Source organism: Scomber japonicus, chromosome 24 (assembly GCF_027409825.1).
Source record: "Scomber japonicus isolate fScoJap1 chromosome 24, fScoJap1.pri, whole genome shotgun sequence".
NCBI classification, from domain to species: Eukaryota; Metazoa; Chordata; class Actinopteri; order Scombriformes; family Scombridae; genus Scomber; species Scomber japonicus.
Genome location: NC_070601.1, coordinates 8,231,142 through 8,256,535, shown reverse-complemented (window position 1 = coordinate 8,256,535; position 25,394 = coordinate 8,231,142). Strand labels below are relative to the sequence as shown.

The window sequence follows — 25,394 nt, the reverse complement described above, 5'->3', positions numbered from 1 at the left end:
GATGTGTTTATTATTAGAAAATGGGGTGAATGATGAAACCAGCAACCCACCTCCTCCCTCCCTCCCCCCCTCCCTGTCTCCCCTGCCTTCCTTCTCTTATGAAGCACACCCACTTTTAACCATTTCTCCAGGGTTCAAGGACTCACCTTGCTTGTTTATTCTCTCATTGGATTATGAGACCCCTGCACTTAGCCAATCAGCGTCCTCGGAGGCAAACAAAGAGCCCCTTCTTAACTAAAGCCAGCCACATGGTTGTTTACTAGTTAAGAAGCTCTGATTGGTCAATTGTGATCCAATCAAAGTTGAAAATCAATTTAAGGAAAGCTGAGGCAGGATGTTTTTCTGCTGTAATGTAGGACCCAGAGCATGCTCCTTTGTATAGACATGTGTACTTCATTTATTACTTCAGTTTTTTTATATGATATAAAACTGAGAAAAGTAACAAATCCTCATATTTCAGAAGCTGAAACCAAATATTTTTTGCTTTCTAACCAACCTTTTCTTCTATTTTTCTTTGTTTTACATTCACACAGAAGTGGACAAACAGATATATGCATAATATTCATATGAGTGACTGACAGATGATTGCAGAATAAATATAGACAAGAATACAAGAAAGGGGAAAGATAATTATAAACAAGACAGATGAATGGCTTATTCTCTAAAACAAATCTTGATTTTGTTGCAGTGACTTGCTCTGACATTAAGGTCATCATATGGCATAATCTTTCCATTTGGGTTAATTATAAGGACAAGTGATTGGAGAGCTGCTAGCTATTTAAATATATATTAAAGTGTTGAATGAACTATGATGGGTGTTCACTGTTTTTCATTCTCAGATTTATTTGTACAGACTGAAAAGCACAATCAGTCATGTTCCCACCTCTCACCCATGTTCTCACTTTTTAAGATCCTCTTTCTTTTTCTCCCTCCCTCGCCTCCTCCTCTCTCTCTAGCCGTCTCTCTCTCTCTCTCTCTCTCTCTCTCTCTCTCTCAGCTCACCAGATGGAGAGGGGTTGGTTAGTGTGTGTGATTGTGGTCGTGTGTGTGTGTGTGTTTGTGTATTCATGCATGCATGGTTACCCATGAGTTTGCATATTTACATCTTCTTCTCGTAATGTTGCCCTTATATCCTCCTCTGCTTCACCGAGACACTTTCACCTGCAAATCCGTAGAAAGAGGAAGGAAATAAAAAGACTCTTAAGTGAATAAGAGGAGGACAGACCCTTAGGAGAGATATTTAACCATCAGTACCATTGTCTTTATAGGAAGGGGTGATTTCGGGGCCAAACGCGTTATCTGGCATCTTTTGGGGACCACTAAGCGAAATAAATCCAATCTGGCAGCCGCCCGTGCATCTTGAAACTGGATTGTTAATATAAAGAGAGAGATAGACGGTGCTAAGCTTTCACGGGGAGGAAGAGAGAAAGGGGGGAGAGGGAGCGGGAGGGTGTGTAAGAGGCGAGAGAGAAAGAGAGAGAGGGAGGGAGAGAGCGAGAGAGAGAGAGAGAGAGAGAGAGAGAGAGAGAGAGCATCAAGGCACCGGGATAGGCTCCAGCATCCACACACTGTAAGGTACAAGTGCCACAAGGAGACTATAATTCCTTAAAATAATGGATGGAACAAAGCCAGCCATGGAGTCCAACGCGGAGGAGACTCAAGACGAGGGACAGGAGAGCAAAGGTACGCTCAAGCAGCCGCTGACATTTGCGCGTTTTTGTAGATTATTTTGCGTCTGCGCCAGCCTGAGAGGTTTAACCTACTTGCAATGGCTTTCTCTTGTGCTTGTGTGCGACACAATAGCGGTGCCTTTCTCTGTGGGCTCTCTATAGATATTGAAAGACACGACGGTCTCTCTTTCAGTTGTTGTAGATGACCGAGATTATTCCCACCACAAACCCGATTTTCCTCCCCGGTGTTATTTTGCGCCTTCAAATGGATTTTGGGGGAGCTGATGGAGGAGAAAGAGGGTGGGCGGGTTGTGGAAGATGCACGGTCTGGTTTTATGGAGCATATATTAATGCCAATTTGCTGCACTATTACGAGCTTATTGCTGCACTAATGAGCAGCTGATAAAGAGTGAGGCTGTGCGCTGCGCCCTGCATTGTTTCCAGTCAGGTGTGGGTGATCCTCCCGCCGCAGACGCTTCGATTATTAACGGCGATTCCTCCACAGAGGCTCGGTGTCTGATGTGTGAAGAGCGTGATTAGTCGACGGCGGTGTATGGAGTCTGGTATATGGAGTCTGTGTCTCGTATGACCGCAGTAATCGGGTCCATTAGTCGAGCAGGAGGCTGCACTTGACGCAGAGGGATGGATGTATCCATCAGTTACAAGCCCAAATGCTCACAGCTGATAATGAAGCGTCTAAAGAGGTCACACAATTGATGTTAGGCTTCATAAAAGATGAATCTCTCCTTTAAATCTAACAGCATCACACAGAAGGCACATAATGCTTTTTTACAGCCATAAAAGCAGAGTGTCAGATGTGCCTGCAATATAAATTGAAATATGAAACACTCTTCTTGTGCACATCAATTACGACACACAGAATAGATAAATGTCACTGAAATGATGCCAAACTGTTGCTGCCTCTCTGCTCACACTGAATCTGTGCGGGAACAGTGTAGGTGTGTCTTTGTGTTGGAGGACTCAACGCCCATACAGAGAGGATGTGACTGATTTGTTTTCACTGTGGCTTTGGTAGTAAAATCACATCCTTCAGTGTGGACACAGCAGTTAGTGAAATAACTCACAGTGCACATCATGATGGATGGGATGCAAAGAATTAAAGATATGATGATGATGATGATGATGATGATAATGATGATTACTGGGGATCTGAGTTTATCCTTTTTATTTACAAATCAGTGCAGTTGTGTCAGATGTAGTGTGATGCCTTTTTTTGCCCTGTTGGCTACAGACAGCAGGATAGTTGACTGCATGTCAGAGTTTATGGGCCTGAAGGATTTTACACATACTGATCTAACAGCAATATCCACACTCCCCATGCCTTTACTTTCATTTCTGCAGTTTCATGTGTGCCAAAGTGTTCAAATGAAGGATTTGTGTTTGAATTTTTTTTTAAGCAATCTTTAGCTTCAGTGTTACAATTGGAACAAAAAGTAAATATTTTTAAGACAAATATGAAAATTTTTTGTTTCAACATCATTTGAAAGTGGCATAAAATTATTATTATTCAGATTTTTAATGTCAACACTACACAAATTGGCTAAAATGTTACTATTTCAAAGACATTTTCAGTTTTTTTGCTTCAGTTTTTCAAAATAACTTCCAGTGTCAAAGTTATGAAGCAAATATTCAGATTTTTTGCTTCAGTGTTATAAATATTATATTTTGCTGCAGCAATTCTAGCCAGTATGAAATGTCACAAAGCCTTGCAACATGGCATACATTTGACTATTTTGAAAACAAATAATTAGACTTTTAGCATCACAGTTACAAAATGGAGTCCAGTGTTACAATTTTGGAAGCAAATATAGATTTCTAGCTTCAAAGTTAGAAATTGGCATAAAATGTTACTATTTTGGAAGCTAATTGTCAGCCAGTGAGTTCAAAGTTCATGCTGCTGCAACTGTTGAGAGGCTGAAGTGTTTTACGACCCTGGATTTATATTTTAAAGAAGCGATATAATGATATTGCTAGGTCACGGGTTTCTCTTTTCTCAGCTATGACGTAAGGTGGAGAAGAGCGGGGTGTCCCTCAACAGTGATGTTTAAAAAGACATTACATCATCCTCTCCGGAGGCGTGATGTTACGTGTGGACCAGTGTCCAATGGGAGCCCACACCATGCAACTTTAGTTGGGTGGACATGTTCTGAGACCCTCAGGATAGTTGAGCAGGAGGGCAATAACTCCCTGAATCCCTTAATCACCATTTTAATGTGGAAGCAATGAAATAATCACCCAGTTGAACCTCTGCAGCCTGGACTGTTGTGCTCCAGGTGTGATGTTGCGTAACTGAGTCCACCCACACCAGCATACCGAAATAGACCAGAGTGGAGGATGGTCTATTTGTTGGTGTAATCATTTGTGTGTGTGCCTTTGACATCTGGAATGTGACCATAAGCTTATAGCGTCCATTAAGAAGCTGAAGATTTACAGTGGGGGCAAGAAGGCGAGAGCTGTCATGTAAGAAGCTTGTGTCGGTGTTTGCCAGCGCTGCTTCTTCAGCTTTGGTATATGACACGTTTCTGTTTCGGAAGGCAGATGGATGCAGTTTGGGAATAAATACTTCCAAAACGTATGAAATCATCACACCAAAGTGCCTGATGTGATAAATACATCTTGTGTATTTTCAGTTTTAGAAATAGTCTGGAGACACAAATGCGAGTTCTGAATATTTAAATGGGATGCATTTATATAGCTCCTTTCTAGTCTTTCAACCACTCAAAAGCGCTTTACACTACAGGCCAGCATTCACACATTCACACTAACATTCATACACTGATAGCAAAGGCTGCCATGCAAGGTGCCAACCTGCTCATCAGGAGCTCTAACGCTGATTCACACACACACAGACACACACACACATACACACACACATACACACACACACTACCTCCTGAGCCACAGCCGCCCCCATTTCAATGATTAAAGCCAGAAGTATCATGTACATTCAGTTTAGTGTATTTTCAATATAACTGTTACTCAAGTCAAAGGCGAATATTGGCTAGGCTAATATCTGAGCTAGTTTAATGCAGATATATCAATATTGGAATATATGTCAGCAGATAAGTAAAAAGATATTACAGTAGAACAATGGCAAGGATATGTAATATACAGTAGAGATACCATCTAAACTGTCTCCATGAACTATCTCAACTGTATAGAGATATCTGTATGATATATCTCAGTCACAATTCTTTAATAACCAATTTTAACAGATCTCCATCAGCTCATATCAGCCCATATATCTGGATCAGATTGATTAAACTTAACAAAAATATCACTTTTAATGGGGTTTTTTTTCTCTCTGTTGTTTCTCTTTGTAGCATCTCTGCATGATATTGAGTAATTACAAACTGAGAAATGAGCACAGCACAAACATGGTTCATAATCCGGGAGAATGGGCGGTGTTTCGTTGGTATGGATTGATCTTTTTGCTAGATTGCTTCCTATAATCTCTGATCTGTACATCTAGAGTCAGGCTATACTATGCTCACTTGGATAACTTGGATAATGAGACATCAGCTGCACTCTCTGAGGTATATCAGATTTCATTAGTATAAGACAGTTTGATTAGAGAAAGAAAGCACCTCCCATGTGGCATTTGTATTTTTTACCTTTAATGTGTCTCCCTAAAGCGGCTTGCAGCATTTCAAAGCGCATCTCAAGCCAATGTGTCTCCTTTTTTGTTGTCACACACACACACACACACACACACACACCTTTCTTTCACTGCGTGTGTGCATGTGCCCGCTCTTACATAACGCAGCGCTGGCTCGCCGTCCTTGGTTATGATGTTCAGATCAGAACCGTAAAAGATTACATCATTGTCTGGAGGGGCGCAGGTTTTGTTGAATTTTCTGCATGGAAGGGCAGAGCAACCTCCGAAGCACAGAGACGTCCTCTTAATCAGCCTATGAGGGTTTTTTTTGTTTTTTTTATTTTTAAATCTGTGATATTTGACCTGAATAGAGGAGGATTTTAAGATTATATTCTAGAGAGTTATCACCTCTACTTCTCTTTTTAACCAGCATATGTTTCCAAAATGGTACAAAATTATTGGAGTCCATTGCTTTATGCCACGTTCACATTCCTGCAGTGTTCATGCAGGTCACAGTTGAAAGTAAAGGGATAGTTTCTGATTCAATGTTGATGCTTTTTACACATGAAAGATTCATCTGAGGTCTGGTTATTTCTTTTTCCGTGTGTTCCCATTGGGCGCGGCTATGTGCAGTTTCTTACAAGAAAACAGACTTAGTTCTTGCTTCTTACATGTGTGCTTGACCGAATTTGAGATTGTATTTCCTTATTTAAGAGTGGGATGGGAAGCAAATGAAAAAGCAATTCCGTGCTTTTGCATAACCCCTTATAAGGTTTTTTCAATTATCCCGTCTTCACCTGGGGACTAATTTCATTGATTTTATTGCTATAACTCACACAAATCTGAATACATTAGTCAATTAATCAATTACTGTATGCGCCTCAGCCTCTTGGGACAATCACAACATGATTTAATGGATAAGAAATGAAGTGAAGTAGATCAGTAAAGAAAGGCATTTTACCCCTTCAGCCCTCTGAAAATGAGACAATCTATGACAGAAAAGTCCCTTTATGTTGGTTTGAATGAGGGATTTAAGGTGTCACAAGCCAAAAAGGTTGGGGACTTCTGGATTAGTGTTGTTTTTCATCTTCATTTATAGACCCAATTAATCAAAAAAATATTAACATAATCATTAGTTGCAGCCCTAATCTCACCTTGGCAAAACCTCCAATGTGTGATAGTGTTACAAGAAGAAGAAACAGGGGCTTTCTGATATCACCCGAGCCAGGAAGAGACCTTTATTGTAAGGGGTCACATGAGAAAAAAAGCTTCAAGAACACAGTCCAGCTGAGCCCAGGTTGTGGCCTTGAATGTAAAGGCCAGCCCCTATTCGATGATCATCAGTCGGGTGAGGCGATAGAGGTGTTGGACTGTTATCACTGCTGGTGCTGACATTTGGTTTGTGATGCTGATAAATATTGGAGAGTCTTACTTTCCTGCTCTTTCTTGACCTTACAGTAGATCAAGCATTGCATGTTTCACATTACATAAAACATTTAAATCCCATATCGATCTTTGCCGCTGTTGAAAATGTGATTTTTAAGAAAGTCAGACTTCCCAGACAGTTGCAGTGGTTCCTACTTTGACCTCTTATTTCTTACTACTATAACTCTGATATTATGCATTAGCAGTACAACATTCAAACATGTGCTGAATAATAAAAAAAAGTGTATATAAGAAGATGGCCAGTAGTGACTTTTGCTCCTTTTTTGAATGAACATCTTGCATGTTTAGTGTTATTCTGCTTCGTAATCCACTTTACAAGGCAAAGCAAATCACTGCTGCCACACACACAAATCCTAAGAAGCTTCCTCTACACACTCTTTAAGGAATAAGAGAGAATTAGAGTATGTGTGTAATAACTTTAGGGCAGAAAACTAGCTTGGCTAACGGCACATTATTGCGCAATATCAAGATACTTTACTCTCTTGCCTTTATGCTTGTACAAAAAATGATGAAAATAGATCTGAAACAGCTGATATTGCCTTTTCTAATTAGACCTATATTAGAATAAGATATATTTAACATAAGCTAACATTAACCACCATATTTTAAGTCTTTTTGCTATAGCTTGCACCTCTGATGTCATATAAGGTTCAGCTTATTACCTTTACCTGAGATTTCTGGCATCTGCTGGCTCAACCAAACACAAATGCGAGCCTCAAAATGTCCTTCTTTTATAAATCTCCCCACCGAGACTGTAATAGTAGCTGATTTGCACATTTTCTGCCATTATGGACTTCTATTGTGCTGCTGCTGCCTCTCTCTCTCTCTCACACACACATACACTCACACTCTAACACATAGTCTTGCTGTTATTGGCATCCATCTACTTCACTCTGTTACAAATAACCACCTCTCACATGTAGGCTCGGGCTCTCGCTCCATATCTTTATGGCAGTTTGTCAATGACGATATTAAGTAGAAAATGCACCCACACACTAAATTGATGTTCCAGAAAAACAGTGAGTACAGCTACAGCTACATCTTCATCATGAGGTTATACTCAAAATGAAACCAGAATTAGTTTCACTGACAAAAACACTGAGTGAGCGCAAATCAAATTGAAACAGTCGTCAAATCCAAATGTAAGCACACAGAGGAACTGACTCGGCCGCTTGTTTATTTAATTCTGACTCTCACATTTCTGTTTATAGAATTGATGATATTTGCAATCATTTTGACCCAGACTTCAACCGTCTATGATGGTAATCTATCTGTCGTCGCCACGTCTAATGAGTTCAAGTGTCTCAGATAAATGAAAGAGTATAGACCGCACTCGGAAAGAGACTGGTTCAAACTGGAATACGCTTCATCTCCAGTTAAATTGGATGAGCGTGTCGTGCTTCCAGTTTGCATGCAAGGAATCAAGAAGCCCCATTTATCACTCAGGACATTGATTACAAGCTTGATCCTGTCCTCACATCTCTCTCGTCTGTCCCTGTGTGCTCACAAATATTTACTGTCCAGATTGTCTTTACTTACTTACTTACTTTTTGCTTTCTTCTTTTTCTCTTATCTATTTCCCACATACACACACACACTCATGCACACACGGCTATTCTCCTCTCGCCCCGGAGGTGTGTGAGGTTGTGGGAGCATGTGAAAGCCGTCACACAGGGAGAGGCTCATGTGTTCCTCATTTGAAGCCATTTGCCCAAAGCATGCTGTCAGACTCCATCTGGATATATGTGTGTCTGTTTGTGTGTGTGTGTGTGTGTGTGTGTGTGTGTGTGTGTGTGTTGTGCGCTTATATTTGTTAACGTGTCAATGACCAGGAGTGGTTGAGGGGAATGTCTGTGCTTGCACTGAAGGAAAAGTTCTATTTTTGTGTGCACACGTGTGGGTGAGACTGTCTGTGTGGTACGCCGTCGTGTTCGTATTCAGCACTCTCGGTCCCCACACTGTGGTCACATTTATATTTAAATGTGCTTTCTCTGCTTGCATGGTCTGGAAACAAGCAGCATTTAGGGTGAGTCCGTCTTGTCAGCATGAAAGCCGGCAGCACTGGGAACCCCCCGAAAAACTAGCTTTTTTGGTGCTTACCTTAAAAAGTAACTGCGTATTCATCAAAAATGAAAAAGACATTCATAAAGGAAAGAGATTATTTAAATTTTAACATGAAAGTAGTGAAGCAAAAATGGTAAATGCGTAAATATTGTGTTACAGTAGTGCAATATAGTCATGAAAGTAAACATTAGCCATCATATATGCAGTAATATTAGCCAAAGTATCTAAAGCTACACAGCATTTTCTATTAATGTGTTAATACTGTCAAAAGTTAGATAGTTTCACTTCTTGAAGTCATTAATTACGCAAAAGTGTCTGATTGTGTTTTTTGGTTTCAGCTCCAGCTCAAGCTGCTTTTCCATCTTATGTGATTTTAAATTGAAAAACTCATGGACTCAAATATTTTACTAAGCAATTAATCAAAAACATAATTAAAGGATTAATTGCTAATGAAAATAGCTTAACCCATTGGTTACAGACCTAATGGGAAGCAACAGATTATACAAATTGGGGAACCAGTTACAAGCTTCAACAAAACAGTAGATGGTTGGATCTATGATTGAACTCCAGTCTGCGGTTGGTATATGAATAGCAGCAAGTGACAGGTTGGCACAGCATGCTTTGTTCCTGAGTGATGCCAACCTCCTCTGGCCTTCCTCCATCACCCACCGATGCCCAATCTGCTCCTCTCATCCATAGCCCATAAAACGCCTAGATGCTGATTAGTGCTGGTCATCATTTGCCATGGGTGACATTGATAAATGGTCGGGCCTGAATGACATGTGGGTCATTGGGCGTCATTGCTTTGTTTTTGAGTCCATCTTTGAGTTAATAAAACTGTTTTTAGCTGGATTTTTATAATATGAGCTCTGATTCTGGTGTGTGACCCCTACTGCCATACAAGGATTGACTTTGTGATGATGAACAAGCTCTATTTTTGTGATATTATTATTCTACCTCTATATCTTATTCCTCATCTTCTGGATATTTGTAAATATTTAGACTAAAGTCTGCCTTCACAGAAAGTGCTTTGGCCTTACAGTAAATGAGACTCTCTGTAGTAACTCATATTTCAGAGTTCACGCTCAGTTGGACCCTTGTGCCAACCACACACACAATTTCCAGCGAGCCCCAGAGGCTGCTGGAAAGTGAATCTCCATAATCACATCAGGGGCAGGCAGGGGGTGGAGGCGATGGGGCCAGAGGAGGGCCACCGACTTCTTTGACATCTCAGGGAAAGTGACATTAGCCAAGTTGGTTGCGTAACCACTGAGCCATTGACTTCTGGCCTGAGGGGCCATTTTACATTTTGGTGGAACAAGACTCAAACTAATAGCATACACTCTACTCCACTGAGCTGGCCAACGGCAGCACAGGACAGGTGATCGTGCTTCTGAAGAGGAGAGGATTTGAGGCAACAGAGCTAAGTGAGTTTTCACACTGTGTAGGCGGTGAGCGGACTTTGTGCCATCTCTGTTTAGATGGAGCCACTGCACCCTAAAGCCAGGCAATTTTGAATAAACTCCTTTAATGTTGTTGTTAATTGTGCTTGCCTCATTATGCGAAGTAGCCCTCAAGGAAACAAATACAGCTTTGTTTGCATCTTAATGTGTGATAATGTACTCCAGAATGCCTGAAGATAATATCTTGAGCACCTCATTTCATATACAGAAGCAACTTCTGTCATAAGAAAAAGTCAAGATTTTGACTTCCTGTCTTATAATTCTGACTTATTAAGACAAGATTTTGACTTAATGTCTCATAATTTGCATTTATTATCTTAGTAATCTGATTTAGCAAGTCAAAATTGAATCCTCTTTTTTCTTTTCATGACAGATATGGGCTTCCATATTTCGTATCCGAGCTTTTGTTCTGTGGAATCAGCTGAAATCTTGTGTTTTGTCTCCACATGAAAACAGTGAAAGAAACACTAATACCAGTTTTAGTAGTGTTAGGATTACACATTTAAAAACGTATTTACAGCACATATGAAGGCGTGCAGATTTAAAATATTTTAGTTTTTCAGAATTCAGTATTGAATCTTAATCTGCATTGCAAATCTGTGGATGATCCTGGTGAACCACAACAGGGAATGTAATGAGGCCTGTGTTACACTGTGCTCTTTCTTCCGGGCTCCACATGAGTATGAATGGCTCTCCAGCTGCATCCCAGTTCACACAAGGGACACCAAACAAGCAAAAGCACCTTAACCTATCCAGAGAACTGATTAATATTTCATGTTCCAGACTTTAAGAGCAAGAGTGCGAGCATAATGTAGCAATCTGTGAAATAAGTGTTCTCTGCTGTGCTTGTGATGCGATGTTTTACTAATTTATTCCTGTGTTGTTGTAATTTTTTATTATTGGCATGCAGAAGTTTGACGAGTCATAACTAAACATGCAAACAAGCTTGTTGTAATGTGCACCAGATGAAATGTTTGTGTGTGATTCTCTGCATATGTGTGTGTTTTGTACAAGGGCATAAACTCTTGTGTGTGTCCCATCTGTATCTTTCTTTTAATCATTACATGAGGGGGTTTGTTTGATGCATCTTGGGAGTTGAGTCCCTCATCCAGCTGTTAGAGTTTAGCCCAGAGAGAGGTACAGTACAGGAGAGCAAGCCAAATATCCAACAGATCAGTGGGATAAAAGTATTGATCACCCAGCAGAGCGGGATTTGAGAGGTATACAGTCACTCAATTATGCCAGATGGTGACTTGGTGGCCTTCATAATACCACATAAGCAGCCAAGGGTTTCTCACAAACAGAAGATTAGGGTCAGTTATGTACAGATGGAACAGGAGAGGAGAGGAGAAACAGAAAGGTTGGGAGCTGGCATCATCCTCTTACCTGGCAGGGGAGCATATTGTGTCCTCTTGATCAACACCACAAACAAGCCAATTCGTGGAAACAGTCGGGTGGAAAATGTGCTGTTTGTCCGGTAAATGTGTGTCAAGATAAGGGAAGGAATTAACGAGACCAAGATGTTATCATGATTAAAGAGTATTGCGAAAGTTGAATCATCACATGTAACAACTGAGCCTGTGCCATCAAACTGACAGCTTTTGACAGACAGTTCCACTTTATGACGACTTGGGACTTACTTTTGTTCCTGTAAATTAATTTTATTAGATCTGGGAAGACGGCAACAAAAACGTGGTACAAGAAACTGGAGTAGAATTTAAACCAGATAGTTGGAACGCAAAATGAAATGATGTTTCCAGCTTCTCAATTGTGAGGATTTGCTGCTTTTCTTTACAGGTGACCTTTTTGGCCCCGAGCACCCCCAAAATGATGGTGACCTACACTCATAAATGTGCCTGAATGCAACACATATAGACACTAATAAGAGGATGGAGGCTGCTGCTGCTGCTCTCCTTTCACAGACAATTTAATCAGATGAAATGAGTCATTTGAAGACTTTGGGAAATGTTTTCTTTATTTTCTAACAATTTATAGACAAAATGAGAAAATAATTGGCAGTTTAATTCATCACAAAAATCATTATTGCATGATTATTTCCAGCATTTTGTGTGTTTTCACTTTTGGTTTAGGTCATCTGACTGAACTGTTGTTTAAAAAGCTGACCACTCACATGTCTTCCCCCACTGGACATTTTTGTGGCAATGTAGCTGCTTGTTCCCAGATCTAAGCAATTACTTTGGTGTCAGAACTGCTAGAAGAAAATGTCCAAAACTACATAAGATGTAGTAAAGCAGAAATATCTTTTTAAGGGGACGCATCTGTGTTTTTAGCTGCATGGTTTTTAAAAGGGTTTCAAAAAGCTCAGAGGAGCACTATATCCTTCAATACAAGTGGAGAGAGAGAAATCTCCCAAGCTGAAGTTATGAGCTTATGTGTGTGTGTGTTTTGTGTTGCCGTCAAACAGATGGGGCTTCTTTTTCATCTGAGCCAGAAGAGACATATCTCTCTCTCTCTCTCTTTCACTTTCCCACACCTTCTCTCTCTCTCTCTCTCTCTCTCTCTCTCTCTCTCTCTCTCTCTCTCTCTCTCTCTCTCTCTCTCTCTCTCTCTCTCTCTCTCTCTCTCTCTCTCTCTCTCTCTCTCTCTCTCTCTCTCTCAGGTCCTCCTGAACTCTTGTGGGAATCTACCCATAATGCATTGTGAGGAAATTGCCCCGTAATGAATACAGTACTCCTAAATTGGAATACAGCCGCAGGCAGGGACCAGACCGGCCCGTTGAAATATTCACAAAGCTTTATTAATGCCGTTATTCCTGGCAGATGCCCTGTGCGTACTAACAGTTGGCGATAATCATGCTGTGCCACTGGGTTGTACAGTTTATGGCAAATCATTAACTATCAGGACAGTCGATGTAATCTTCTCTCTGGCTCTCTCTCTCCTCTACTCACAGTTTAAATTTAAATCTGTTTTATAGGCATGACAGCAAAAGCAATCAATCTTGCCAGAGTTATAAAGAACATTAATTCAAGCAGTATTTTTAATAGATGTGACAGGTGATTACTGCTAATAAAAGGTGGAAATTGTTAATTAAGTGTTTAGCTTCTGTTTACCCCAATTATCTTGCAAAGCACCCTGTAACAATATAGATGTCTTAAAAGTTTGGTTTTGTCTGTTTTTAAAATGCAAAAGCTACAAATTGAAGGCTGGTGACAATGCAATGATGAGGTTTGTAAGGCTATGTGTTTCTGAGGGATTATTTCACGGCGAACACCCCTCATTTTATGTCAGGGGTGTCAGGTGATTGACAGGAAGCAGAGAGCAATCACAAAGGATGTCAGTAATCGGTGACAGGTTCTGTCTTCATCCACGCCTCATTCATCAAGTCAAAGAGCCTGAAATATTTCCCTTCCCTAAAAACTTGATGATAATCTCTGCAGAAAATCCAGGAATAATGATTGATAAACATCTAGGAAATCTGGACAATTTGGACCAACACCACTCTCATTATTACTCACAAAAGGCTTCTTCATATTTCCTTCAGCTGTACATCTTCCTACAAACTGCCTGCACTGTCTCTGCTGTGTAACATTGTGTAATGTCAATGCTATTGCATAATCACTTTGGATACATATCAAGCACAGAGTGATTTCCGTTGAAAAAGCAAGAACATGATGATTTTACTGTTTTGGTTCAAATCTCACCGCTCTCATTAGCATTGGTTTTTTCAGAGCTCTGATAAACCCAGCACCAAACAACAAACAGACAAGGTTAGCTATAGCAGAACATTGAAAGAGCTAGATGTTTCCCTCATATGTTGGTGGAAACGAAAAACGGAGCTAAAAGAAGGGTGAATATTGGACTTATATTTGTCAATTCAAAGGGAACGTGACTCCATTTGAAACATTCATTAACTTAATAAATGATGAAACATCAGTGCCTTTTTGCTTTTCGTCTCCTTTAAGTCAATACAGAGTTGCCATATCTGCAAGGAAGCAACCTTCAGAGAAAAGAAAAAGAAAGTAGGTCTCTATTTTTGTCTTTAATGTCAAATACTACAATTTATTCTTGACCTAGTTCCCAAAACCTGAGCAAACGAATATGGTTAGAGCTTAATAGCATCTTCCTCCTCACGTTTATCTTCTCTTTCTTTTACATCCTGGAGCATTCTTGTTATTTTCAGTTCAAATTTCAGATTGTTGTCACCATTTAGCACCAATCTTTAGGTTTTTATTGAGGTTACATCACTCTACAAACGGTGTATGTGTGTGTGTGAGAGAAGAGCAAAGCGGCTGTGAAGCACTACGCTACTGCTGAACTGGGTCGTGGGTAACACGTTGCTATGGCAACTGCTATTTGCCGGCCCTGGGGCCAAGAGCTGCTTTTTTTCGCTTACACTTTCTCTCATTCTTTTCTCTGTACTTCCTCGCTTGCTCTGCCTTTTTTCCCTTCACCTTCTTCTCTCCTCTCCTCTTCCTTTTGTTCCTCTGCTCGCTCTCCATCGATCTTGTGCTCCGTCTTCCTCTCCATTCACATCCTTTTCTTTCTGTCTCCTCGCTTATGCCATCTCTTCCTCTCATTTCGCCTCCATCTCTTTCTACATCCCTTCATTTATCTCTCTCTCTCTCCGCAGAGAAAACAAAAAGAACAGGCGTCTATTATCCATCTTTCCTTTAACTGTTGCCCAAAGACGCAAATTGAAATCCTAATTTAAGCAAGGGAACAGTTTCTAGTTTTGTCCTGCACCCAATCACACAACTCTTTTGGAAGGAGAACAAGCTTTAACAGCAGGGGATTTTAATCCTTAATTGCAGCTCTTGTCTGTCAAATTATTTGCTGTTCTGTTTGCTTGACAAAATTAAACAGAAATTTCCAGATCTTTTGTTCCATATTGGCAAGCTGCCTTCACAGAAAGCCACTAGAACGTTCCCACAAACTGATGCATCGTCCTTGGTATGAGATGGTCGAGATATATGATACAGCATCGTAACGGGAGCATAACATATTACGATTAACTCCAGCTGGCTCACTGGAAGTACAACGTGGGCATTCGGTTGTATTTCATAAAGAGAGCAGAGAAGAAGACAGGCAGGGCAAAGGCAGGGACAGAGATCGTGAGGTGCAGTGAGGTATAAAACGAGAGCGATAGTTCGACCTCGGTGTGTGTCACCTAAATTCTGCTCTAAATGAATAGTCCATTGATTTCCATTAGGGCTGGTTTGAGCTGACCACTACGCCCTGTCTGTTTCCCATTAGCGTACATTTAAACTGAGGCTGATAAACAGTCATAGCCTCAGGCGGACCGGATGAGGGGCCCGTGAGTGTTTAAAAGGAACCTGTGAATTCTTCCGTGAAGCTGCATGCAGTCAGGGAGAAGACAGACTTAAAAGCAGAAGTAGGAAAAGTCTTAAATACCAGTCATGCAATCCTTTTTTTACGTAAAACAGTTGATCAAAATCTGCATACTTTGGCTCCTTCCACCTCTATCTAGCTTCAAATGAGTCACAGTTAAATTCAAGATAATGCCACATCAGTATACGGGATTATCACATCTCATAGGCAGGTTTTATTCTCTTCTCTGTATGAAAAAAGACTAACATACTAAATTACCTGTTGAGATTGACCTTTTACAGCAGTGTGGAGCTTTTAAAGCCTCCTGGTCATCATCGTACTGTATTGACCTGTGACATTATTGTAAACCCCCGTCCCCCCAGGCCTGTCCCGTTTCTCGGCTCGGGATTTTAGAGCCATCCGGCCTTATCAGCTCCACCTCTCCATCAGCCCGCTTCCTTCATTAACATTAATAGGATTTAGATCTATTATGCAACGAGTCCTCCGCTCCGTTACGCAACACAGTCTTCATCAGCTGCACACTTTGGAGGGAAGCAGTTGCATCTTAGATTTATGACTTTGGGTTTTCATTCTTCGGATGTGGAGTTTCCAATGTGTGCCGGCACGTGACCCCACATTAAGGTCAGACACGATGATGAAGGGAACAGAACAAAACATTTCTTATCAGAGTGAAACTTTACATGACAGAGCAGGACATTTTGTAGTCAGACTGAGTTATCGTTTTGAAACTTTTAAGATGTATTTTTTTTATCTTTAATTGTTTTTTTAGTGGAGGATGGGATTTATGACCTTTACTTCTATTGCCCCTAGAGTCTAGGGCACCATCATGACATCCATATACTGTAGCTCAAATTGACAATGCAAACATGTTGGTGTTTAGCAGGTACCAAGGTGTCTAAGCAAGTAAGGTAAAGCTGAGACTGCTGGGAATGTTAGTTTTGCAGGTATTTGGTCATAATCCAAAATATCAGAAAAATTAAAATAAGATTAAATTAAAATTGAGGTCACTATTCATCCTCTGGGGTCAATGAATGTCTGTACAAAATGTCATAGCAGTCTATATATAAAGCTGCGCCTGGCTAAACATGCATCAAATTAAAGTCCATTAGTCAACCAGCATGATTTAAATGATGGAAAAACATGAAAATCCCCACATTTAGGTTCAGTAAGTCGACCTTTTTTTCTCTCAGCAGTGATAGTATCTATGCTTCTTCTACACCGTAGGGAGCGCAGGAATCAATCTGCTCTTTTAAACTCATCAATAACGACTCTCCACACAGGCGTGTAACAGTACCTGGCCTGAGAGGTCGATTAAAAAAATACGAGCGGTAGTGCTGAAAGTTTTCATTACGAAATGAAATAAAATGATGCTGCTCTCACGGTTTAGTGAGGATTTATGATGTTTCTTGGGAAAGCCGGATGTAGTGTATCTGTGTGTGTGTGTGTGTGTGTGTGTGGTTTAATTGCTTTATGTGGAGGGATATCACCTCATATAATCAGCTGTCAGAGTCCATCGACTGAGTTTGATGTTGATAAAAGCTGTCAGAGGGTCTTATCTCCTGCTTGTATGGATGTTAGAGTGAATCTCATGTTCTCACCAGATCACCTGTCATCTACACTATATATCATAAAGCACCATGCCTGGCTTTAAGTGTGTGTTATTCTCTCAGTCATGGTTTCACTTTAGGAGCCGTGGCTGTCAGAGCAGATCATTTAATGTCTGCGGAGCTCCACATACAGATTTTGAAATATATGCATTGCGGTCAATCGTGTTTTCAATGCTTTACAAATAGAAATGTTTAGATTCAACAAACTTCCGAACATGAAATAATGATGCTTCAGAGTTACAATTGGAACGGGTTGTCATGGAAACAGCAAAGTGGCTCACACAAGACAGTTCATTTTGTCTTTCTTTTTTTCTTCTCGGAGTAACTTCCTGCTTCGCTAGAGGAGCTATTTTTAACGGGGCATTATATAAGATGCGACTCTTGTGCTCAATACAATGTGTTATTTTCCCTCCTCCTCATTACTCTTTATCCTCTCAACTTTGATGGAAGCAGCAGGCACTGCATTTCCTGTACCTGTACCCAGAGCTCATAACTCACTCAACAAGCTTCATACGCTGCCACTGTTAATGGAAAACAAATGTACTAATTCATCATCATCATCATCATCATCACTCTGCAGAAACTGCTCGAGCGTAATGGATAATTGTGGATCATTGATCATCTTTCTGGGGGTGTGAAATATGAGAAAACGCCGGTGAAAGATGGAAAAAAATACATGCCCGGTGCTTCTTTAAAAATCTTTCTGATGTCACATTTGTCACTTTTTAATTGCACAACAAACAAATGAAGAATAGAGTCAGTCATCTTCCCACTTTCACCTGCAAGAGTAACACCCTCCATCAGTACGGCTCGCCAAGTGCCACTTTTCTGATGCCCTAGAAAATGTCATTCATTTTGAAATCATTTATTTAGGCTGAAATCATGAGTTATTCATTCAATCTGATCATGACAAAGAAAAAAAAAACTTTTGAAATGTGGCAACTGTGTAGGATGCGAGAGTGTACTGTAGTGCAGCTTACATGTAATATTCAACACTCCCGGCTGAGCTCAAAGTGAATACACACTAACTGTGAAAGCTGCTATGATTAGCCGCTCGACATGCCTGAGAGAAATGTTGTTCCTCCCTTGTAGACTCTGAAAGATGAGTGGCGGTGGTTCTCTCTCAGCATGTATACTTGATTCACCCTCACAGTATGAATGTAAACAATGTAGGAGTAATCAGATAGCAGTGGACCAAAGGCTGTGAAGTGTTGCAGTGAGTGTCATCACCAGAGCCTCTTTATGTGTCATGTTGCAGCAGGCTGTTTGCCTTAAAGCCTTTTTGCTGAAGTTTCCTGCAGCTAAATGCAACAGGAGAGCCTTTAATCTGTGAGTTAACCCCCGCTCTCTCTCTCTCTCTTTCTCTCTCCACCCCCCCTCCCCCCTGCAGGATGCTTCGAGTGCTGCATCAAGTGTCTGGGTGGGGTGCCCTATGCCTCCCTGGTGGCCACCATCCTCTGCTTCTCAGGCGTGGCTCTGTTCTGCGGTTGCGGCCACGTGGCGTTGACCGGCACCCTAACCATGCTAGAGAACCACTTCTCCAGGGTCGCAAGCGACCACGAAACCCTCACCGTGGTGTAAGTTCCTTATCTTGACAGCTGTGATTGAAATCAGTCAACATCTGGTGCTCCACTATGGGAAAACGTCTAGAAAAGATGAATAATTGTTGAACTTTACTGATATACTGAAACAACAATATGACCAGAAAATGCTGGTGGTACCCCTGCTGTTATTAATCAGCCAGCTACCCACAATATCCTGATTCAGAATATCCTAAAACTAGCTAACATCTCAAGTTTTTAACCATCTTATTGTATTTTTTATATGCTACAAAACATGTCAGGAAATAAGCAGTCGATGCCATCATTAACCATTTCCGCTTTGAAACTGCACAGACAGTCTCAAAAACACAGATTCAGTCACATCACATGTCCAAGAAAACATCATTCATAATTAAAAAGGTAATTATAAGCAGAGTCTACTTCCTCTCGCTTTCCCTCACAGCTGATTCTGATCTGTACTTAATAATAGCAATCCCATCAAGTTGAAAGGCCGAATCCAGTATATTGCTGTTTAGCCTGCAGTTATTAATCAGCCAGCCACACTATCTGCTATGATTCAGAATATCCTTTTAAAGACCCCCTCCAATGACAATAAAGTTAGCCGTGTTAATGCAATGTTCGGTCAACACCATGGCTATGAACGCTCAGTCTCAGTTGGACCAGATCCATTTTGTGAGGAAAGAAAAAGTGGCCTGGTCGCATTAGCTAACAGACCAGCCTACTTACTCTTACTACTCTTCTGCCTCCGTGCACTGTGCTTCCTCTCACTTCTGAACTGTTGTAGTCTTCTCCACCAGTCCGCTGCCACAGGGCATGGTGTCTGCTGGGCATTTCTCTGAGCTTTGGTGGAAGTGAGGCATGCGAGTTGTTGATAATGCTCAGAAGTTCGGTCGGGCTGTACCTTATTGGCTTAGCTGCACTGGTGGTGTTATCTGCACACTTACACAAAGAGAAGAAACACACTCATTACGCCATAACCTGGAGCCAGAGAAGCTGCTGCACGAATATATTTGCATATTCTTTCATTCAGATATGGGATTTTTTAATGAGAGAGAATGATATATTATTTTTAAAAAGCTATACTATGCAGAATTTAATGGTTGGTGTTTGTAAACACATCATTTAAGGTTGGCTACTCCCCAACTCAAATAGCAAGAAAGAGAAAGAGTGCAGCGGTGGTCGAGCAAGCTAGAGAGTGAATGAAGACAGTGAGCGACGCTGGTGAGAACACAGTGTTGATTCAGATTGTTTCATCCTAAAGCACATTTATAGGTGTGGGAAGGTGTCACATTGCTGAATTTTGTGTGAATGCAGAGCTTCATCCTGTCCACTGTGGCCTCTCTGCTCTGACACACAGACCTGCAGTTCTTAATGCATCCATGACACAGACACAGTGTGGGGTGTCAGGACTGTTCGCTATGCTACAAGTCCTGACACCCTACACACCTAATGCCCAAAGGCTGACATCCAGAAGTGTCCTAAACACCAGCACACATTTCTAGTGGGTCATAAGTGATCCTGCATAGTATACCTTTAAGGGTTTTAAATGGTAATTAAACAGTTTTTCAGATACATATTTTTTATCTTTATAAGTCTCATTACATGTCTGGAGAGGATCTTTAACTCAGTCCTTTCTTTTCTGTGTGTTCAGGATCCAGATCTTTCAGTACATCATCTACGGCATCGCCTCCTTCTTCTTCGTCTACGCCATCATCCTGCTGGCTGAGGGCTTTTATACCACCAGCGCCATCAAGAAGGAGCTGCAGAGCGACTTCAAGACCTCCGTGTGCGGACGCTGCATCACCGCCTTCGTACGTCAACGCACTCACACACAAACAGCTGCTGCAAATCATCACACCCACTGACCCAGATACACTCCAGATTAAAGTCTTTAAATGAGATTTAATTACTTTGATGTGTATTTTATAGCGTTCCTGTTTAAAATAGTGTTTACAGGCTGAAAACAATCATTCATTATGCTTTATAGGACAGGACATTAAGGGTCATCATAAAAGTGTCGCAGAGCCACATTCAGAGCACTCGAGTGCTCACACACCTCTGCACATTTATGGACATACATATACATTATATATATGCACATGCACACACACACATTCACAAACACTCCCACTTGAGCCCTTGAGGGCAACTCTGGCATAGTTTGTCCTTTCTAGCCTGATTACTCTAATTGCTACAGATGTCCAGTAACATTAGCTGTTCTGTGTGTCCATTTAAGTGCATGTGTGTGTGATGGGTGGAGGTCTTTAAAGAATAATATTAACCTATTTCTTGATAAATGCAAAAAAACCCTCTCTTTTCTCGTGTTCTCCAGTTCATGTTCCTGACCTACATCCTCGCCCTGGCCTTCCTCGCCATCTTCGGCTTCACGGCCATCCCAGTTTTTCTCTTTTTCAACATGTGGAATACCTGTGCTGCCATGAGGTCTCCTGATTCCAACATCACCTCACCTGACTCCATCTGTGTGGACGTTAGGCAGTATGGTGAGTGGCATACACACAAAGGGAATTTGATCTGCTTCTGATAAAAGTCATTTCTACCTATATTTACAATTTTGGGGTGAAATTTAAATATAAAATGTGAGAGATTAGCATCATCAGCAGAAATCTCATTAAATCAGAGCTGGAAATATCTTAAAACAAAGTCATGTGTCTTTGAAATCCAGAGCTGTTTTTGGAACAATCATGCAGTGTTACAGGGTGTAATGTCTTTAATGTCTGTATATATTCCAATGATTTTATTCCATAAACCATTGCTACAGTAAGAAGACCTGCAGCTTCAGAAACAGTATTTCTCAGCTCATTCTCAAGTCATCAAGGTCAACCTGCTCTTTATATTTTTGCTCCTGCTCTGTTGCTGCACACCTGATCTAATTAAGGAAGACACGTTTCATTGTGGTTAAATTGGATCAGGTGTGGGTGGGAGTAGAACTTGTGACAGGCGGGGCTTGGCAACTGGGTTAAAAAAAACTCCCACTGTGTTACAGTAGAAATTCATGAATAATGTTACTTTTTGTGGTTCTGTATATTACATGTGCAGCTTCAATGGCATGTCAGCTCACGTACAGATTAATTATTCACTGCTCTTATCTCTTTTTTTACCTTCAAAATCAGGTCACTATGTGCTTGACAGCAGGTTTATGGGAAATGTGTTTTTTTATTCTAAAAAGGTACAATGTGATACATGTAAATCAGACTGTATAAAGTTAAAGCTCTGCACCTTTTTAATAAACTCACTGCAGAGTATTCACACACTGAATTTAATCAATAAATCTCTTAATTAGACTGAAAAAAGGGAACAATTTGATTCCAAAGAGGCATATGGTCAATATGACAAAAAGATAAAGCAGACATAGACATATACAAAATATATTATATCCTGTTGATGTCATGGTCAGATGATTAAAGCTGGAGTGCAGGACTTTTGTCTCCTGCTTTGGCAGTGAGAGTAAAGTGGGGCACTCAGCTGTGATTGCCTGATACACCTGGCATCCAGCAGATCTCATGTGCACCCTGAATGACAGGCACACAGAAAGAGACGGATATGTTTTGACTGTCCACAGGGATTTGTCCCAGTATGCCCGATGGACATAACCTACTGTTGCGGCTGTAAAACGGTGGATAAATAGTTTTGAGTGTCACACAACCCAAGCCAAATGGCCAGTGTGAGAATGTCGAGATTTAAAACCTCTGTATATGGTGAAATATACATTGATGTTGGTGATAGGCCAGGGCTTTAATGCAACATACGTTAATTTATCTGTAAAAGTTCCACTCTGCAGGTTTAAATAATCAAAATAGTTGCAAAAAGATTGTAAAAATGAAATCACCTAAAAAATAAACAAACAGCCTTGCACAATTTGGCCAGCGACAACAAAAAATTAACACCAGAGCATCAGCCGAATACAAAAACAACATTATGCTAATTAAGCTACCTACAAAAACATGGTCACAGGTGTTTGTTCAAATAAATAAGCAGAAAAACACACAGTGTAAACTGAAATAAACTCCATCAAGTTGCACACTGTGTAACATGCCTTCAAAGTTTAGGAGAAATTCCCTTGATCAAGGTGTCTGAGCTCAAACATGTCCACCAGCCTCAGCCATGAAGGCTTTTAAGTGTGCACATAAAAGAACCTCCTGGCATCTCATATACTGCGCTTTCACATTTAGCATAAATATGAAGCATAGCAACATATAGAAAGAGCATATCCAAAACCCTTTAGTCTTGTCTCTGATGAGCAACATCACGTATTCATCTCCAGCTGCTGGTATTTTCTATTCGGTGAAAGGTCAAAAAATGCATTTAGATTATTGAGATCCTGATTGGATCTCTCTCTGAAAATCCACCTTTATGCAGTATTACAGCACTGTAACACTCTTGTGATTGCATATCTAGTTATCTGTTTGATGGCCTAATGTACAGTATATGACCCACATTTGAAGGACAGCTGGCCCGCTTTCAAAGTAGGATGAGGATCACATATGCTTTATTGGCAGTCGCACTGTACTACTCTGTATGAAATATTAACCCCAATTACTGGCAGCCTTCAAATTTTTATCAGCCATTCAAGAGCTGTAGTTGTTAAAGATTTTTGATGAATCCTTGTGTCTTGCAAGGCTTGCAGTCACATGATCTTATTTATGATATGATGATAATTGTTGAAAATGTTTAAAAAGAAGCTGAAATTGAGTTAAAGTAAGTCTCCCTATGCTATTCAGTCTGTGAAAATGTTTCCACAGTAAAGAAATAAATCAAAGTAATGACCCATATTTTTCCTTCATAGGCCAGAACAGTAGCAGCCCTGTTTCCTTTAATCTTTATCCGAGCCTAATTCATAAAGCCTTCAATCATACAGTCTCAGGGGAGCAAAAAGCTTCTCGTCTGAGATGAAAGAGCGACCTCAGTCCGGTGACGTTTCATCTCTCTGATCCTGCAGGTATTATTCCCTGGAATGCCACTCCGGGAAAAGCTTGCGGAGCCACACTGGGAGACATCTGTAACACCAGCGAGGTGAGAGGATGCTGACCTGGACTGCTTTTCTTTTTTTTATCTCTCAATCCTTTCACTAACAGTCTCTCTTTTCTTTCACAGTTCTACCTGTCCTACCATCTCTACATCGTTGCGTTAGCCGGTGCTGGAGCCACTGTCATCGCATTGGTAAGCGTCTCATGATGCCGCTGATAATGTGCCTCTCAAAATATGCATGTTGCCATGGCGTGCTTATCTGTTGCCATAGCAACTCCGCCTCTCATGTTTGTCACTATGTCATCCTATGGGTTGAAATTCTACCCTGCAGCCTGCCTCTGTGCTTACAGAGGGTCAGTGTTGTTGTTTTTTTCACTCAGCTGCGGAGGTGGGTTTTTTTTTTTTTTTGTGTTGTGTGGAAATGGAGATACTAAAAAAGGCAATGAGCTCGGGTCACTTGAAAGCTCTCTGTAATGTGTTTTTCAGCAGGTAGGAGAAGCAGAATGCTAAATGGACAAGGAATAAGCAATTGAGTGCAGGCAAATACATAAAAACAACATTTCCTGCACTGGTTCTAGCAAATTGGACACTTTGGCATTCATTTTAACAGTTATGTGTCATCAAACAAATTTCCTACTATGTTTTCTCATGATATCCTCAGATGCATTCAAAAACAATTCATCTAAATCTGGGTATTGCTGAACTCAACCCAGGTTTACCAGGTGATTTCACAGACGACTGCTAATTAGTGAAATCACCTGTGACTGAAAACATCCACACTCTCAAGTTGCGTCTTAATTCCATACTTTCAGCTTTTAACATGGAGTGCTTAAAAAATATACTTAAAATTCTGTCCCAAAATGCAAAGTATGAAGTAAATAGTGGAGCCACTCACAGCTGCAAGATAAAAGTAAATTGTGGGTGGTGGAGAAATTCTCTTCCTCAGTGAAATTTAAGTGCCAATTCATGTTTTTCCTATAATTTTGGGGGCATTTGAGCAACTTCTCCATTTCCTCTTTACAATCCATAGTGATAAAATTGTGTCCATTGCACATTTTGTTTCTCATCCCAAAAACTGTCAAAAAACCCCTGTGTTTCTCTTCAGATTCACTATCTGATGATTTTGGCGGCCAACTGGGCCTACCTGAAGAGTGCCGTCTCCACGCACGAGTACCAGGACATCAAGACCAAGGACGACCAGGATCTGGAGGCTGAGGCTCGCTCCAAGGATGGCCAGAACTCCTCCTCCTACTCATAAGGACAAGCAGACCTCTCACGCCACCACTCATCTTCCCACCACACCTTAACCCCCACCTCAAAACACCCAACGCCCACCCCTCCCTCCGTTAAAACAAATCACCTCGGTCATGTTTGATAGTCCACCCGCCCTCAGAAAACCTCCTGATTCTCCATCCTCTTCCCCTCCACGATGTTTATTAGAAATGTGGGAGCGCACCAGAAGGGAAGAGAATTGAGGATCAGGAGTGACGTCGGGCCCAGACGGAGGCAGATGCTTCAGAACGAGAGAGCTCGCCCATCCGGGGTCGAGCTCAGGTACGATATATCAGTTCAGAAGCGTCTCCTCCTCCTCCTCTTCCTGCTCCTCCAACCCCCACCCACCCACCCTACCCCACCCCACCCCACCCCCTGTGCTTTTGGGCGGCGGC

General features: G+C 41.0%; 1 protein-coding gene across 1 annotated transcript; it reads left to right on the top strand.

Moving 5' to 3' along the window:
- Nucleotides 1–1,613: 1,613 nt before the first annotated feature.
- Nucleotides 1,614–25,108, top strand: LOC128354419 (neuronal membrane glycoprotein M6-b-like). Its single transcript, XM_053314661.1, has 7 exons — nt 1,614–1,683; nt 18,570–18,756; nt 20,393–20,552; nt 21,074–21,242; nt 23,699–23,772; nt 23,854–23,919; nt 24,833–25,108. Exons 1-7 carry the CDS (start codon nt 1,614–1,616, stop codon nt 24,983–24,985), a joined length of 879 nt encoding a protein of 292 aa, XP_053170636.1. The 3' UTR covers nt 24,986–25,108.
- The last annotated feature ends 286 nt before the right edge of the window (nt 25,109–25,394 follow it).